We start from the raw sequence: 18531 nt of genomic DNA, 5'->3' as shown, positions 1-18531 counted from the left end.
AACATGCTGTTCAAGTTTTTAATTCTTACATCCAGTGCCACTTAGCTGCTCCTGATGGTACAAGGAATTTGACTGCCAATGGTGTTGCCTCCAGAGAAGAGGAAGAAATAAGTGAGCTTCAGGAGGATGACAGAGAGCAGTTCTGTGACCAGCTGGCCAGTGTAGGCATGTTAGGAAGAATTGCTGCCGAACACTGTATACCTCTTCTTACAAGCTTATTAGAAGACAGAGTGACGAGGCTTCATGGCCAGTTGCAAAGGCATCAGCAGTTAATTGGCTCAGCCGGGTCAGCCTCTATTGACAATAAAGCGCTTGATGACCTATACGAGGACATTCATTGGCTCATCCTAGTCACAGGTCCTTCAACCGCTTCAGCAGCAATGGATGGACTATATGGAACTGGCCGAAATGACTGGCAGAATCCGTGATTTGGGAGAAGAGACAATGGAGGAGGACTGGAAAAAATTCAAGGACTATTTACAAAAATATTATAAGTTATATGAATGCTAATAATTTGCATGAATTGAAAAATTAAGCTCCAGCAATAAGATTTTGTATATTGGAAATTAAGATATGACTATGAAAGGACTAACGTTTAAAATAATATGGTGTTTATTTTAGGGCAAAAGTAAATTGATAATAAGTATTTTGAACCCAAAAGAGAATTATTTGAAAGTATTAATAACACATGAAACAAGCTATTAATTTGCTGATATTTTTATTGTAAAGAAAGCAGGGTGAGGGAGACGTGGGGAAGTCCAGTTGGTTATGGAAAGATGTAATGGAAAGTTGGATTTCTTTTGTTTTTCTTTTCTTCTTTTTTCTTTCGTTATCTGACTTTATATTTATATCTGGAAAAAAGCAATAAAAATATTTTTAAAAAAAAAAAAAAACTGCCTTGGTCGCACTGGTTGATGATCTCCGGCAGGCTAGGGACAAAGGTGAGAGCTGTTTCCTAGTTCTGCTGGATCTCTCAGCGGCGTTTGGTACCATCGACCATAACATCCTTCTGGACCGTTTTGAGGGGCTGGGAGCTGGGGGCACTGTTATACAGTGGTTCCGCTCCTTCCTCCTGGGCCGTGTTCAGAAAGTGGTGGTGGGGGATGAGTGCTCAGACCCCTGGGCTCTCACTTGTGGGGTGCCTCAGGGTTCTGTCCTCTCCCCCATGCTTTTCAACATCTACATGAAGCCGCTGGGAGAGATCATCAGGGGATTTGGGCTGGGTGTTCATCAGTATGCGGATGATACCCAGCTCTACCTCTCTTTCAAATCAGAACCAGTGAAGGTCCTGTGTGAGTGCCTGGAGGCGGTTGGAGGTTGGATGGCGGCTAACAGATTGAGGTTGAATCCTGACAAGACAGAAGTACTGTTTTGGGGGGACAGGAGGCAGGCAGGTGTGGAGGATTTCCTGGTCCTGAATGGGGTAACTGTGCCCCTGAAGGACCAGGTGCGCAGCCTGGGAGTCATTTTGGACTCACAGCTGTCCATGGAGGCACAGGTCAAATCTGTGTCCAGGGCAGCTGTTTACCAGCTCCATCTGGTAGGCAGGCTGAGACCCTATCTGCCTGCGGACTCCCTCACCAGAGTGGTGCATGCTCTGGTTATCTCCTGCTTGGATTACTGCAATGCGCTCTACGTGGGGCTACCTTTGAAGGTGACCCAGAAACTGCAATTAATCCAGAACGCGGCAGCTAGACTGGTGACTGGGAGCAGCCGCAGAGACCACATAACACCGGTCTTGAAAGAACTACATTGGCTCCCAGTACGTTTCCGAGCACAATTCAAAGTGTTGGTGCTGACCTTTAAAGCCCTAAACGGCCTTGGTCCAGTATATCTGAAGGAGCGTCTCCACCCCCATTGTTCTACCTGGACACTGAGGTCCAGCACTGAGGGCCTTCTGGCGGTTCCCTCACTGTGAGAAGCCAAGTTACAGGGAACCAGGCAGAGGGCCTTCTCGGTAGTGGCGCCTTCCCTGTGGAACACCCTCCCACCAGATGTTAAAGAGAACAACAACTACCAGGCTTTCAGAAGACATCTGAAGGCAGCCCTGTCTCGGGAAGCTTTTAATGTTTGATGTATTATAGTATTTTAATATTCTTTTGGAAGCTGCCCAGAGTGGCTAGGGAAGCCCAGCCAGATGGGCGGGGTATAAATAAATTATTATTATTATTATTATTATTATTATTATTATTATTATTATTATTATTAGAAATTGTGAGCCATAGGGATGAAGAAAGCCACCATTATAACATAACCCACATTGGTGGTGTGGCTACTACCCTAGATAAAAGGTAAAGGGACCCCTGACCATTAGGTCCAGTTGTGGCCGACTCTGGGGTTGCAGCACTCATCTTGCTTTATTGGCCGAGGGAGCCGGCGTACAGCTTCCAGGTCATGTGGCCAGCATGACTAAGCCGCTTCTGGCGAAGCAGAGCAGCGCATGGAAATGCTGTTTACCTTACGCCTAGGACTTGCCGATCAGAAGGTTGGTGGTTCGAATCCCCGCAACGGGGTGAGCTCCTGTTGCTCGGTCCCTGCTCCTGCCAACCTAGCAGTTTGAAAGCACGTCAAAGTGCAAGTAGATAAATAGGTATCGCTCCGGCGGGAAGGTAAACGGTGTTTCCATGTGCTGCTCTGGTTTCACCAGAAACGGCTTAGTCATGCTGGCCACATGACCTGGAAGCTGTACGCCAGCTCCCTCGGCCAATAAAGCGAGATGAGCACCGCAACCCCAGAGTCGGTCACGACTGGACCTAATGGTCAGGGGTCCCCTTACCTTTATCTTTAACGTTTTTAGTATAAACGTATCTGCTAATCTACTTTCCAAACCTCAGGAAAGTCTCCTGGGGCTTTGTTGCAGTGAGGCCTGTGACCTTAAAAAAATGGTTGTATTCTTGGGAGCAAACACAATAAAATGGGAATCAACCGATGATATTTCCCTGTACATTAAAGTACATTTCCCCCATGTGTGTAAACATTGGTTGGAGTACTGCATCACAAAATTCGGATATGTGCAAATTTCAAAGGATAACTCTTGTTTCTGCATGCAGTTTTGGAAAGTGCAAGTCTGATAAATTTGCTTTTAAACACGAACTGGAACAAATTTCTCCCCCATCTCAACCAGCACAGCCATTGGTGAAAGGTGACTTAGAAAGTTCACCCAACCATTATTTAATGTTACCTAAAGAGCACTGATCTTCGACTTTCACTGGCGCTTGTTTGCTATCTTTTGAAGATACCTTTCTGCTTTATCAGAAAGCACTTATCCTTATCAGAGTATATATGCTTCATGCATTAATCAGTGGGTGTTTTCCATTTTGTCCTTATCTAATGTTTATAGTGGGTCACTATCCAGTATCATGTAACAAGGCCTTGGGTTTTAATATTCCACACATTTCATACAGCCAGTGGAATTGATTCCCAAGTACATGCAAGCGGTGCTTTTTTTTCTAAAAAAAAATGTTTAGGAGTACTCTCATTTTCCTACTCACATTGAAATACTGCCCCTCAATGAGGCCAAACTTAGATTCACAAAATGTTAAGAGGTATGCATACCCCTGCGTCATTGTCCCCTCCCCAGAAAAAAACACTGCATGCAAGAGATAAAACCTTGCATAGATTGAAACAACACATTGTTACCTCCCAATAATCACATTATGATTATGATTTACAGCAGACCCTTCCCCACACTGTTCCGAGACAGCAGAACTGATCGATATTGTCAGCTAGTATACAAAAAGGGAGACCTCTAACTTAAGGTTACCAGATGTCCCCATTTCCCGGGGACAGTCCCCAGATTTACAAATCAGGCCCCATACAAAATCCATTGAAGTTGAAAAGTGTCCCTGGATTCATTGAAAAAAATCTGGCAACCTTACTCTAACTACCGTATATATGGTGATGTTTTGCTCTTTTCACATATCAAGGTGGTGAGAACAGCATTGAGGGAGGGTGTGAAAGATAGGATGCAATTTGCTACTTTTGCCCCCAGAGAATTGAAGCATGTATGAAATGGCCATCATTTTTCATGGGGTGTATGCATTCAACCAGCCCTCATCTCTAGAAAACAGGTTTCACAGATCTCTGTATTGCTTCAAACACCTGTGGAACCCTTGACGAGGTGGCAGTGGAACAAAGTAATGTAGCATGTACGCCGCAGGTGGTGATTTTTCTGTCTTTGCCCCATCAAGTCTGCTAAAAGCTATCATCTGAAAGATTCACTACAGATTAGTCCACAGAATACCATGTCATGTCATGGGTGGGCAGCCTGTGGCCAGATGCAAAAGAGAGCAAGGTCTCTACACCTTTAATTTCAGCAGGTGTCATTTGTGAAGGTGCCCCATGCTTCCATCCTATCATAGAATCATAGAATCGTAGAGTTGGAAGGGTCCCTGGGGGTCATCTAGTCCAATCCCCTACAATGCAGGAATCTCAGCTATAGCATCCATGACAGAAGGCCATCCAACCTCTGCTTAAAAATAATCAATGAAGGAGAGTCCACCACCTTACAAGGGAATCTGTTCCACAGTCAAACAGCTCTTCCTGATGTTTAATCGGAATCTCCTTTCTTGTAATCATACCCCCCAGAGCAGAAGAAAACAAGCTGGTTCCATCTGACAACACTTCAGAGTTTTTAAGAGGGCTATCATATCCCCTCTCAGTCTCCTCTTTTTCAAGCTGAACATACCCAACTCCCTCAACTGTTCCTCATAAGGTATGATTTCCAGACCCTTGATCAATTTGGTCGCCCTCCTCGGCACACATCCCAGCTTGTCAATGTCCATCTTAAGTTGTGGTGTCCAGAACTGGACACAGCACTTCAGGTGTAGTCTGACCAAGGCAGAAACAAGTGGGACTATGACTTCCATTGATCAGGTCACGATACTTCTGTTGATGGAGCCTAGAATAGCATTAGCTTTTTTGCTGTTGCATCACATTGTTGATGCATATGTAAATTTGATTAGCATTTCCTCAATTCCTCCATCCAAGTTGTTTCTAAAGTCTGAACAACAACAGGCCTGGGGCAGAACTCTGTGGCACCCCACTTGTCACTTTTTCCAGGATGATGAGGAACCATTAATGAGCACTCTTTGGGTTCAGTCAACCAGTTACAAATCAATCTAACACTTACCTCATCCACCCCACATTTTGCCAGCTTCTTCCCAAGAATATAGGGACGCGGGTAGCACTGTGGGTTAAACCACAGAGCCCAGGACTTGCCGATCAGAAGGTCAGCGGTTCAAATCCCAGTGATGGGGTGAGCTCCTGTTGCTCAGTCCCTGCTGCTGCCAACCTAGCAGTTCGAAAGCACGTCAAAGTGCAAGTAAATTAATAAGTACCACTCTGGCGGGAAGGTAAATGGCGTCTCCATGCACTGCTCTGGTTTGCCAGAAGCAGCTTAGTCATGCTGGCCACATGACCCGGAAGCTGTACGCCGGCTCCCTCGGCCAATAAAGCGAGATGAGCGCCGCAACCCCAGAGTTGGTCACGACTGGACCTAATGGTCAGGGGTCCCTTTACCTTTACCTCCCAATAATATAATGGGTGACTTTGGCAAAAGCCTTGCTGAAATCAAGATACACTACATCTGCAGCATTCCCCTGATCCACCAAGCATGTAACCCTATCCCTATCAAAAAAAAGAAACTTGGCATGACTTTTTTTTGAGAAACCTATGCTGGGTTTTAGTAATCACAGCATCCTTTTCTGAATTAGTTATACCAGAATAGTGTTGTGCCTGGTTCTATCCATTGCCCCTAGCAGGTTGCCCTTGAGCGAATCCGTTCCAATAGAAAATGGCTATTGTACCCTGCAGAGATGATGATGACCAAACTTTGCTCTGCTTACACAGTTTCCATGGTTCATCTGAAAGTCATGCATTGTTTGATTTACAGCTTTTATCTTGTTTTTACTTTCAAGGTAGCATAGATTCATTATCAGGGCACTCACCCATGCAAACTTATTGGGGACTCCCTATGAAATCACCTAGGCTGGGTGATGCAATGAAACACCGATGAATTGTTCGTTTTATTTCTGCCATGACTAGGCATTTAAAGGAGGGGGCGGAGGGTCAAAGTACATCACCCAAAATAAGTCTGCATCCCTGGAAAGGGCATTTTCCAATAATCAAGCTCCAAACCACTGGCTGTCTTGTCCATGCTAGTAAAATATTAACAGAGGTATCTGGTTGTCATGGCAAGATGAGAGGTGGTTCTGGACGTAATCTCATTTGGGGGGTGGAGGGGAGATGCAGAAAAATGAGATCATGACAATGTCAGCATATAAATGATCAGAGCACGAGTTAGCTGGCAGACTGCAACCTCTGTGAAGGAGACCGTACCAAGTGGGAATTGGAGACACAAGCGGATTGGGTTAAAATAAAGGGATCCGGGGAAAGTTTTATTTCTTTGCTCATTCTTCCCTAGTGGTGCCTGCGCTATAGTTTTGGAAACATGTGTTGTGGAGGGTGTGCAAAGTGCCTTGGAGGTACTCTCATTCCTCTGGCCGTGCTATGTACCCTTGCTAATATTTTGCTGTTTTTCCCCGGAGGAGAGGTCGAAACCAGTGACCATATTTCAGATGAAGTTTGGTACTTTGGAGGGATCTTGGGTTCTGGTGTACTGGTGAGTAGGACAACGCACTATGTTCTTCTCCTTTTTATTATTGCCTTGAGCTTTACAGTGAGCAGAAATCCGACTACACTATAGGTGTGGTGGACAGTCTGTGTTGGAAATTAGATTGCCAATGCGTTGACTATGCAAGCTGGAAATTCAAACAGATTAACTTGAAAACGAATTGAATGGTCTATTACGAAAGTAGACCACTTGCCTATTATGTTAAAAACAAGACAGACATGTACTGCTGGATTGTCTCTGATAAGTCCATAAGCATTGCTCTGTGAGATTAGACCAGTGTTTCGATTGATGAATGGATATTGATTGATTGATTGATTGATTGATTGATTGAAAGCTTTTATATGCTAATATTTTAAAGATCTTTCTAAGTGATGGAAAACATAAAAAACAATAAACAATATCATTAAAAGAAAAATACAAAATAAAACCAGTAAAAGAGTAGTATAACAGCACATGAAAATAAATAAAAGCAAGAAATTGGGGTATTCAAATGCAAATATCAGGGTCTGATCTTATGGGTCAGACAAAAATATATGTCTTTCCTAGAGGTTTGAAGCAACGAATGGTTGTTTCTTTGTCTATGGCAGAGGGAAGGGCATTCCATAGTACAGGGACAATGACAGAAAATGCCTGTTTTTGGGTCACCACCCTACAATATTCTTGGGCACAGAGTTGAATTTCCTGAGACAGTCTTTCAGGTGACCTGGTCTTACATTCCTACCAGTCCACTAGCATTACTTAGTTTACAGCAGTAGCCAATACAGCTGAGGTTTCTTAATTAAAATTACTTCTTTGGGTGCTAGGAGACATTTGCAGCTGAGCTTTGTACCTTGTAAAATTTGGAAGTAAGTCCCATGGCACCAATACCTAAATGAAATTTGGTGAGGATTCCACTGTTGCGCGACAGTGATCCTGCTGCTGCCTCTGAGAGTAGACCTGCCAGATGCAAATGCTGGGTCTGGAAAAAGAAGGTAGACATTTTAGAAGAAATACAGGGATCTTAGGAACGACCGAGCCTCAAAGTGCATTTTCTGTTGTCATCAGATGGTATTTCCTGCTTTAGTCTTCCTGGGTCTTAAGAATAACGATTGCTGCGGGTGCTGTGGTAATGAAGGTTGTGGAAAGAGGTTTGCGGTAAGTATAAAAGCAATGCCCTCCAACATCTCGCTGTCATTCCTCACCCCACCCCTAGCATTTGCCTCCTGAGGCGGCTGCCTTACTCTTATCTAATGATAGGGCTGGCCCTTAGAGAGCCAGTGTGGTGTAGTGGTTAAGAGCGGTAGATTCGTAATCTGGGGAACCGGGTTCGCGCCTCCGCTCCTCCACATGCAGCTGCTGGGTCACCTTGGGCTAGTCACACTTCTCTGAAGTCTCTCAGCCTCACTCACCTCACAGAGTGTTTGTTGTGGGGGAGGAAGGGAAAGGAGAATGTTAGCCGCTTTGAGACTCCTTCGGGTAGTGATAAAGCGGGATATCAAATCCAAACTCTTAACATCACTGAAGCGACTCTCTCAAGGCCAAAGGGTTGAGAACCTCACTTGTGACTTCTGCCAGTGTAGGATTCGCAAGGGGCAGAAGGTGGTCTGGTGAGGTGGAAACACACAGCAACAGGACTGGCACAAATGCCACTTACTGAGGGGGTGGGGGGAGCAGGGGTAAGTTCAGGGTTGTGCGTGTGCACAGGTGGTGCCAGTCCTTTCATTCCACTCGCATAGTCCTGGCCCCGACACCATTTATCTCCTGATAAGCAGGAGAGACGTTGGTGTTCCTGGTGCCAGGAGGTTGGTGCTTCAGCCACTCCTGCCCACAGGATTAGGAGAAGTCTGTGGATTTGGATAAGGTGACTCTCTGATGCACTTCCCTGTGCGCCATCTGTGAGTCATCGAAACTGCAAACATGCCAGATGGATTTTTAGGATGGACTTTGGCTTTGACCTTTTGCTCGTTCTTGGCAGATGTTTACTTCCGTAATATTTGCGGCAGTTGGAGTTGTGGGGGCTGGATACAGCTTTGTTGTGTCGGCTGTCGCCATGAACAGAGGCCCTAAGTGTCAGGTAGCAAACAGCACCTGGATGTATCCCTTTGAGAACGGGTAAGATTTTTTTTCAACCTCTGGATAGATTCTCCATCTCTACTGGAAGGGTTGTTGCTTTCTCGTCTTGATCTATAAATTCTGCAGCAAAGTGCTTACCAAATATTATGAGCCGCTGGATGGCCTCCGACCATCAGTGTTTCAAAGAGCAACTTGTAAGGCTGAGCAATCACATTTCTGACTGGCGGTAGGAGTTTTCCTCATAGTCTGGGTGGATAAAGTCAGCAGAGCCTTTTCAGTGGTGGCACTCAAGATTATGAAATGCCTTGCAGCTGGCCCCCACCTTCACTTCTCCCCACACCGGTTAGTTACTAAAGACTATTTTATTCCACCTGGCTTGTATTTTAAGAAGCAGACAATGGGCGGCATCCATAAAATGGTTCCACTAGATGTTTACTTGCACAGTGGAACTTCTCCTCTCCTGTCCCCATCTGCCCTCTTTTCCCCCTCCCCATCAGTCTGCTCCAGAAGGTTGAGGAACATACTGAAAGGGCACATGAGGAGAGGAAGGGAAAGTTCTGTCATGGGCTACTTTGTTAGAGACCACCCAATGCTTTTAAACATTTTAAGACAGCAAAACCTGTGTTTCTTCCATCCTTGTTTCATAAATTGTAGTGTTTGAAGTTGTAAGGCACCTTGAGTGGCGTTTTTACAGTGCAAGGGTGAAACGAGCCATTCCTACAGGTGGCAAGGAGTTCCAGAGGAGCACAGCTTACCCAGCTTTGGATACCTATGAGAGGAAATCATTGGAGCATTACTCCCAATTAATATATATATATTGTTTTCATTTACAAGTGTACTGCTTGAGTATAGTTGAGGCACAGCTTAAACAGCCAAAGTTCACTGCTCCCATGTCAGAGAGAGACAGCCAGCACCCCAAATCCTTCCAGAATCCAGAACTCACTTATTTGCATGTCTCTCAGTCTCCGTTAGAAGTGCAACCTGCCTCTTATTTCCTTTAACCTACCTGAGACACGTGACACACCACTGAATATTACAGGATAACAATTTGCTTGTATTTTAATGAGAAACTACTTAATTCTGCATTTCCTGAAACAATATGCAAACTTCAAAATTCGCACTTCTCTCTCTCTCTTTTTGCAGCACACTTCTCCAAGGCAAACAATGTGTACAAAAATGCATATTTTACAGGGAAGCGTGCATAAAAAGCATACGTGCTTGAAAATAGCATATAGGAATGCATTATGGTACGGAAAGCGTATTGCCAAAATGTGTATGTTAGGAGAAACTGAATACTGTACAAAGATGTGTTTATCAGGGAAAATTTGCACTGAAACGCTGAAGGAGTTTCATGGGGATTAAGAAAAAATTGCTGCAGAAATGTGGAGTGCTGAATTAAAGATTGACCGGGGGGGGGGCAGGGGCGGGGAATATGAGAAACTGGCAGTTAAATTGAGAGGTTTGTCCATTTCTGAAAGTGCTGGCCAGGTGTTCCCTCACAATGATAGCCTTACTGACAGAAATATAATAGAAAATCAATAAAGCTTCTTTTTCGGGCACAGGGAGTATCTGACGAACCATAAGTTATGGGAAGACTGCACATTTCCAGAGTCCATCGTGCCCTGGAACTTGACTCTGTTCTCTCTACTGCTGATAATGAGCGGAGCTCAACTGGTGCTGTGTGGCATCCAAGTTATCAACGGACTCCTCGGAACGCTGTGCGGCGACTGTAAATGCGGGTGCTGTGGGGTAAGATGCTTTCGTTGGTAGCAACATGTATGAGCATTCCTGGTTCCTTTCCCCCTTTGCCAATTGGGTTAACCAGCTGCTTACAGTCAAGGCCATCCTAAGACATTTTGCTGCCCGAGGCAAAGTAGACATACTGAAGCTGACCCAACCAACCGTTTGACCTTACTTCGCACTTCCCCCGAGGTAGGGAAACTCTAGCTTGCAGGCCAGTCTTGACCCACACGGATCCCAGTTTCACCTGCAGTGCCTTTCCCCCCTTCAAAACATCACCCACTTGTCAATCAGCTGGCATCACTCTGAATGATGACAGTCAACGGGCAGAGGATGAGATTCAATTCTTAAGTTGTGCATGCCAGTTCCACACAAGGAATTGACTCATGCAGCCAAGGCACCAGGATTTAACTCCCCCCCCCCTTAGCAGCTGATGAATGGGGGGATTAAATCCTGCTTCCTGGTTGGGGTGGTGGTGGTTTACATCCTGCTCAGTTCAACCAGGATTTAGTGAAACCCTTTTCCTGAAGCAGGACGTTGTTTAATTCAGAGCCCGTGATAAAACAATTTTCCTTCCTCCATTTTAGTGACATGTGATTGATGGCCCTGCGAAACTGTCCAATATGGCCCGCAAGGCCAATCTTGATTAAAATATGGATCATGGAGCAAAAAATAAAATAAAATAAAATGGGGTTTCCCCACCCCTTTCTACTAATGATAGAGCCGGCCCTACCTATGGTGTTTGTTAGTATTAACCATGCATTTTCCAATACAAACAAATGCACAAAATGTTCCCCATACGTCCCCCATTGCCTTGAAATTGCAAGGAAGAAGGGGATGAACAAGCTGTTCTCTAATACCCAGCATACTGTGGACCTTTATATGGGAAGCAGACTTATCCGTCATTTAACAGTTGGAGGGGGTCTTGTCTATGTAGTCCAACCCCTTGTTTGATGGAGAAAACCCAGAGCTAGAGCCTCCCTAAGAGGCATTTGCCTGTCCTGTGCTTGAAGACCTCAAGCAACCACCTTGCTAGGAAATTTGTTCCAGTGTCACACGGCTCTTACTGTCGAGATGTTTCTCCCTTGATGAAGTCAATATGCATTCAGATAGAGGTCATCCATTAGATACACTGTATACTTAAGATTTGGGCTGTGTACACATGGCTGGCTGGTTTAGGGGGAAACTCATCAAAATACAGAATTTTCATAAGGAACAACAGAAAAGATACGGAATAAATATGCACCAATGTCATGTGTACACCACTTTCCAAATTAACTATGGGAGCATAGAGTAACCCCCACCCAAAGAAAGCTTTAAATTAAAAAGCTATAAATTTTAAGGCAACCTAGCATAAGAGCCCAAACTATGGACAAGCTGGGAGCTTCAGCTGATGGATTCTCATCCTGAGTAAACTTAGCAGTCATGGAATAAGAAGCAAGGTCCTCTTATGGAGCAGTAAGTGGTTAAAGATCAAGAAGCAGAGAGCAGGAACATATGGGAAAGTTCTCCCAAAGGAGAGAAGTGGGGTCCTCCAAGGATCAGTATTTGCAGCCATGCTTTTTCACCTTGTTTCTAAATGACTTGGTGCTAGGGGTGAGCATTGAGATGGCCCCTGTTTGCTAATGGCACTAAAGTGTCCCAAGGTGGTAAGGACTAAAAAGGGATTGCAAGGAGCTCCAAAAGGATCTTTCTAAAACGGTTGAATAGGCATTAAAATGCAAGTGTGGTTTAGTCTCACTGTAAGCAAGCATAAAGTGTAAGCTGGGGAGGAATAGCAAATATGCACAAGCAGATTTGTTGCAAACTCTCAACGGTCATTTAAACAAAAAACAAAACTCTGCCGGAAGACTTAACAGCATGGGAGCATAGCTGGAGGCTGACTGAGAAGTGTCAAAATAAGGCTCCTTCTAGCTTTGCCAAATAGAGGATGAAAGATATGACCAAATATCATGATGAGGATGAGGATGATTAGCCTTTACTCTTGTCAACCAATGTATAAGAATTCATTTCCCTCTTATCTTTTCTTTTAGGGAGATGGAGCAGTTTAAATATACAGAGACTGCAAAAATCACCTCTTACAAGGCCGAAAATGCCCTGCCAGACCTTGATATGATGGGCCAAGCCAAGTACACACTAAGCACATCTAGAATGAAGGGTGTTAGAAAGAGCCCTGATGGCATTTTCCCTTCACATCTCCCAATGAGTTTTGCAACTGTTTGGGCTATATAGCAGGGGTGAGAAGAAAATGTCCAGCCCAAGGACCTCGTTCCCTCTTGGCCAACCCTACCAAACCACACACACATGCATGCAGACACATCAGTTGTCCGCCTGACCCTAAAAAGACATTTTAGCCTGTTCCAGTTCTCATTGCTGGACCCGTGGTAGAAATCTTCCTGGAGACCGCAGCTGGGGAAAGAGGTTTAATCTTTCCCAGCTGCCCCCAACTATGCCCTCCATACTGCAAGAAGGCTTTGTCCAAGCCTAACTGCAGTGAGGGAGAGGCAGTGGGAACGGGGGGGGGGGCTGGGGGGGCTTGCAAGAGCAGTGGCCTAATTAGGGTTGCCGTGTAAGGACCTGGGCAGCCTTTTTAAAAAATGAAAAGCCAGCCAGTTGATTTTTGTCTACTTCAATACAACCCCAAAATTAGAATTTCTGGCCTTGAAATGTTGGCAACCCAGAAGCATCTCCCTGTTCCTCTTTCTCCCCAGCTGGGGGAGTTACTTTTACATGAATACTGACCTCCCTATCACCACTTATAATATAAATCTGGGATGGGGAACATTGTTCAGCCTGAGGGCCATGTGTAACCTTTGTGAGGGCCAAACGACAGTGGATTGAGGGCCAGAGGCAAAAGTGGGTGGGGTCAAGAATGTAAATGTCATCTTTGTACAGTTTCTACAGCCACCCCTCTGTCCTCTACTCAGGCGAGTAAGAGGCCTTGTCAAAGGTCCAGGGCACGTTCCAGCCAGGCACAAACAGTAAAGGAGAGTGTGAAGCTGGCCCAGTGAAGGTTGTGGCCTGCAGAGTCCCAAGGGCCAGAGAAAGAGGTCTGAAGGGTCATGTTTGCCTCCTAGATCTGAGATTTCCCACCTCTGCTATAATTATGCTGAGTCTTGTTTGCCATGTGGAAAGATGACAACCCCCATGCTTCCAGAACTGAAGCATAACTGTAGACTTCCTGACTGGACTTGGGGTGGCCAAGAGAGCCAATATTTGTATACACCGCATCCCAATGAGGCTTTTGTGCTCCTGATTGCTACATGTCAGGAGAAGTTTAGCAGAGGCAGCTGTATTGCAGTGAGAAAAGCTGCTGCTGCTCCTCCCTTCTTTTGGACATGTCTGTTATAGGCACAGAACCTTCCTTTGAATTGATTTTTTGCTCATAAGGGTTGCCAGATAATTTCTGGGTTTGCTCCTGGGCTTTTAAAAGCAGCGTTGCAAAGAACTTCTAGAAATAGCACAGGGATTGGAAAGCTATGGTCCTTTGTTGTCTTCCCTGGTCATGGTCCATGCTGCCAGAAGTTGATGGGAGTAGCAGTCCAACAACATCTGGAGGGTCATAGGTTCCCCAATCCTAAAGCAGAGGTCTTCTTTGGCATGAGGGTTTAAGTGCTGAAGGACACGGGAGCAAAACCAAGGGGGAAAGCTGTCAGCTCTGGCCAAGCATATCTGTGAGCTTCTGCTGATTATTAGCAGCTAATACAAATTCTGGTGTTATTTTCATGATTGCCCCTGATTTATTTTATGCTCATGGAATTACAATTCTGTGACACAAATATTTCACTGTATATATTAAGACCTTTGTGCTGGGGTGGGGTTGTGTGCATGATATGCAAATAATTAAAGTGTTTTCCAATTTTCTTTTTCGGTATAAACTTTGTGTGTGTTCTGAATGTTGCGACTCGGGTTTCTTTTTCGCTGACATTCGGTATCCGTCTTTCTGAGAGCACCCCATACCTATGCATGTTTACTTGCAAGTCCCAGTGTCTTCATGGGATGATGACTTTGAGTCTGAAGTTCCATCAACCCTGGTTTCCCATTCAAATTGGTCAGTGTAGACAATACAGAACTAGCTGGTCCAATGATCTGAATCAGTGTAAGGTAGCTGCCTCTGTTCCTGGGTCCCTAATTTTGTTGGCACCACAGGCTCACTGAGCATGGAAAGTTCAATACAGATGTATTGCCAGCTCTGTTTCTCTCCATGGTAGGTCCCCAAACTGGCTGATCTTGGAGTAGATTGGAGGTGGCCTTGCTGGATCTGAAGCCCCTTCATTCACTCAAAAGGCTCCAGGGCTGAACCCACCATCTATGCCAAACCAGAGCTGGGATAGTTACTTTCCTCACACTGGTTTCATTGGGGGGTGTAGTGTTTAAAACAAGTATCTGCTAGACCTTTTCCTGGGACAACACACACACACACACACACACACAATATTCTTGCCCTGCCTGGTGCATGGATGGATGGGAGCATGGATTTGGGAGTAATGGGACTCTCTGTCACTTCACGCACATCCCCCCAACATGGGATTGCTCAGCCTAACATCAAAGTGGACCACAGAGATCTGATATCTGGAGAAAGCCCATCCTCCTTGTCTAGGGCTCAAGCATGAATATCCAACATCTTCTACAGAAGAATGGGGAAAAGCAACCCATTTTTTAATCTGTTCCAGCATTCGTGTTATTTGGGCAGCTATCCAAGTTGGCAAGCAAAGCACAGAAACAGACCTGAACAGGAAGGTGAAAGCCCGTTGCCTTCAAAAGCAGATTCCGTCAGGTCTCAGGTTTTCTTTGCATGGTTAAGAACCGGGTTATCTGAGGCCACGAACGTCTGTAGTCAGAGACTTCTGTCAAGTTCTCAAATCACAAAGGCAGCTAGCAAAACCATTTACAACAACAGTGCCACAAGGCAAATAACCTAGAGCCACCGATATGCTCTCAGAAATATCATCTGAGCAACAATGATCTCAGAAATGCCATATTTTGAACATTTAATTGCAATACAGCTGGGAAGGAAGAAATGTACTGCCCTCTTGTGATAAATAAAAATGAAGTCAATTTTAGCTTGGCAGCATCTTCTGGTGCTTTTTGCTTTCCTGAGTGTTTTACCGCTGGGAATGTACCTTGTTGAGGGCACACGGAAGTCGTTCCAGCTTGAACAAAGCCATCTCCAGGCATGTCTTGATGCATTAGGGAAACAGAAAATAGTATGAACAAGTTCTTTAAGTACATATTAGGTTGCCAACTCTCCTCTCCCAGTCCCATTTTCTGTGCCTTTATAATAGCAACCCATCACGTACAAATTAACGAGATGCTTTCCCCCTCTGCCAGGAGAAACTTCAGACAATTGTTTTAATCGTCATGCTCTTGTTGCTAAAACAGAGGTAGCAGACCTAGCTTCATGCCAAATGAAAGAACCATTATCTTCGTCTTCTTTCTAGTCACAATATACAAGCTCAATTAGAGGAAGGAAGGACTGGACCTCGTTGGCTTTGCATGCCGGACATCTCTGGTAGGCATCGCTAGGTAGTTAAGAAATAAACCTGCCTGTAGCAATAGACAGCAGCAGCTGCCGGTCAGGGTAGGGCAATACCAAGATAAATGAGCCAATGGTCTGATTTGATAGAAGGGAGTTTCCTATGAAGTTCTACCCCCATCCCCAAGAGTGACTGGACGCCATTACATTAACAAGTACATAGATTGGAATTTTAAATCCATTTCTATTTTATTTTATTTTTTTTCTTGTACAATATTAAAAGAAATATTTTTTTTTTTAAAAAAAGAAAAACCAGAACCAAACTCTGGATACAACCGTTTGATCTGATTGAATTTTGAAGCATACGCTATGTATGCAAATAATTCTACATTGAAAAACAAATGCTCACACAAGATGGCATATAGCATAACAAACTGATGTAAATAAAATAAAAAAGTATTAAAGTATTAGCACATAACATGGATGTAGTGTATTAAGAAAACCGAAACGTGTTTCACCACCCATTTCCCTTACTGAAAACAGAGACTTAGTCCCTCCCACCCAACTCTTAAAAAAACAACACAAAAAACCGCATTTGTTTTCATGAAGCCTTCTTTCCCAATAGTTACCTTCTAGTACAGCGGTTTTCAAACTTCTGCCTTTAGGGAATCCTTTTTACGTTGGCTGAGGGACTCTGGCAAACCTGCTACATAACCCCTAGTTGCTGCAGAGGATTTTGGGGAAACATTCTAGGGTGTAAACTCAGTGAACACGGGGCACAGACTAGGCCTGTTGGACCTCATTGCCACTTAACATGACCTGAGAACAAACCCTAGAACTCATCCAATACCCCTCTGTTACAGGGGGAGGGAAACGGAGGATTGAATTTTTGACTACCCTTCCATCCCAGTTGTCTTTCAAGAAGCTTCCCTCATAATGACCCTGAGATGTAGGTTAGGCTGGCCTAAGGCCACCCATGGTGCTTCACAGCTCACCAAAGACTCCTGAGCAAGCTTAGCAGTCAAGGAATAAGACGGAAAATCCCCTTGTGGATCAGGAATTGGTTAAGTAACAGGAAGCTACTAGCCATGATGTCTGGGCTTTCTATCTGCACAGTCGGGAGGCAGCAATGCTTCTGAATACCAGTTGTCGGAAACCACAGGAAAGGAGAAGGCTCTTGTTCTACTCCCTGGTTTCTCATAAGCACCTGGTCGGCCACTGTGAGAACAAGATGCTGGACTAGATGGGCCACTGACCCGATCCAGATGGCTATTATTAAGCTCTTATGAAGCAGGGAGAAAGAATAGATGGACAAGTTTTCCATATGGAAGGATGTAGGAAGTGGTGTCCTCCAAAGATCATATACAATCTAGAGTTAGGAGTGAGCAAGGGAGATGGCCTAGTTTGCTGATGATATTTAAGTGTTCAGGGTGGTTAAAAAAGGTGTGTGTGTGAAGAACTCCAAAAGGACCACTCCACACCAGTGTGGTGTAGTGGTTAAGAGCGGTAGACTCGTAATCTGGTGAACCAGGTTTGGGTCTCCGCTCCTCCACATTCAGCTGCTGGGTGACCTTGGGCTAGTCACACTTCTCTGAAGTCTCTCAGCCCCACTCACCTCACAGAGTGTTTGTTGTGGGGGAGGAAGGGAAAGGAGAATGTTAGCCGCTTTGAGACTCCTTCGGGTAGTGATAAGGTGGGATATCAGATCCAAACTCCTCCTCTGTGGTAAGATGCCAAATGCAATTCAATGTAAACAAGTGGAAAGGCATAAAAACGTATTAATTTCACGCATTTCCTCATAGGGTCTGAACTGGAGCAGGACTATGGATTCATAGTGCATAGCTCCATGAAAATGTTGACCCAGTGTGTGACAGCTGTGAAGAAAGCAAATTCCATGCCAATAGGTCAATAGGAAATGAAATGAGACCTGCCATTATAATAGTGCTGCTACCTCAAAAAGGTTGGGAAAAGTTCGAAAGCCTTGGAAAAAGTTCAGAAAAGGGCAGCCGGTATGATCAAGATGATGGAGCAACGTCCCACCAGGAAAGGTTACAGCATTAGAGACTTTTTAGTTTGCAAGTAAGAGGTGACATGATAGAAGTGCGCAGTATGGAGAAAGTAGATGGGGTCAAGGGTTTCTCCCTGTCTCCTAACACTTGTGGACATACAACAAAGATGAATGTTGAAAGATAAGAGAAAGTTAAAACTATAAAACCCGCTCCCACATGAGGCAGTGATATCCATCAACGTGGATGGCTTTAAAAATTTAGGCAAATTCATGGATAAAACTATCAGTGGCTACAAACCCCGATGTTCTGCCTCCGAATACCAGTTGCTGGAAATCGCTGGAGGGGAGAGTACTGTTGCTCTCAAGATTTTGCTTTCCTGTGGACATCTGGTTGGCCACTGTGAAAACAGCTTTCTGGACAACATGGTCAACTGGCCTGATCCAGTAGGACAATTCTTCAGTTCTTATGGCTGAGTGGGGGTTTGAACCTTGGTCTCCCGAGTCCTAGTCCAACACTCTAACCTCTACGCTGCGTTGGCTCTACACGCAAGGTGGCAGGCCTTCTCTCTTTCATGCTGGGTCATCCACCATTACTTATGGTCTCATTGAGGAGCTCCCCAG

General features: G+C 44.8%; 1 protein-coding gene across 1 annotated transcript; it reads left to right on the top strand.

Annotated features, from left to right (window-relative positions):
- Positions 1-6379: 6379 nt before the first annotated feature.
- TM4SF4 (transmembrane 4 L six family member 4) lies at positions 6380-14020 on the top strand. The gene is made up of 5 exons (XM_081190691.1): positions 6380-6622; positions 7679-7768; positions 8589-8725; positions 10249-10435; positions 12460-14020. The coding sequence occupies exons 1-5, from the start codon at positions 6452-6454 to the stop codon at positions 12475-12477; spliced, it is 603 nt and encodes a 200-aa protein (XP_081046817.1). The 5' UTR covers positions 6380-6451; the 3' UTR covers positions 12478-14020.
- The last annotated feature ends 4511 nt before the right edge of the window (positions 14021-18531 follow it).

This window comes from Podarcis bocagei, assembly GCF_964188305.1.
Source record: "Podarcis bocagei genome assembly, chromosome: 4".
Classification (NCBI taxonomy): domain Eukaryota; kingdom Metazoa; phylum Chordata; class Lepidosauria; order Squamata; family Lacertidae; genus Podarcis; species Podarcis bocagei.
The sequence above is the reverse complement of the archived record's forward strand: the minus strand, read 5'-3'. Positions and strand labels throughout refer to the sequence as shown.

Excerpts from the sequence above, each read along its gene's own strand:
- TM4SF4 (XM_081190691.1), top strand. The coding sequence starts at position 6,452 with ATGTGTTGTGGAGGGTGTGCAAAGTGCCTTGGAGGTACTCTCATTCCT. Across the intron at positions 6,623-7,678 it reads TCTTGGGTTCTGGTGTACTG|ATGGTATTTCCTGCTTTAGT; the intron begins GTGAGTAGGACA and ends TGTTGTCATCAG. Across the intron at positions 7,769-8,588 it reads GTTGTGGAAAGAGGTTTGCG|ATGTTTACTTCCGTAATATT; the intron begins GTAAGTATAAAA and ends CGTTCTTGGCAG.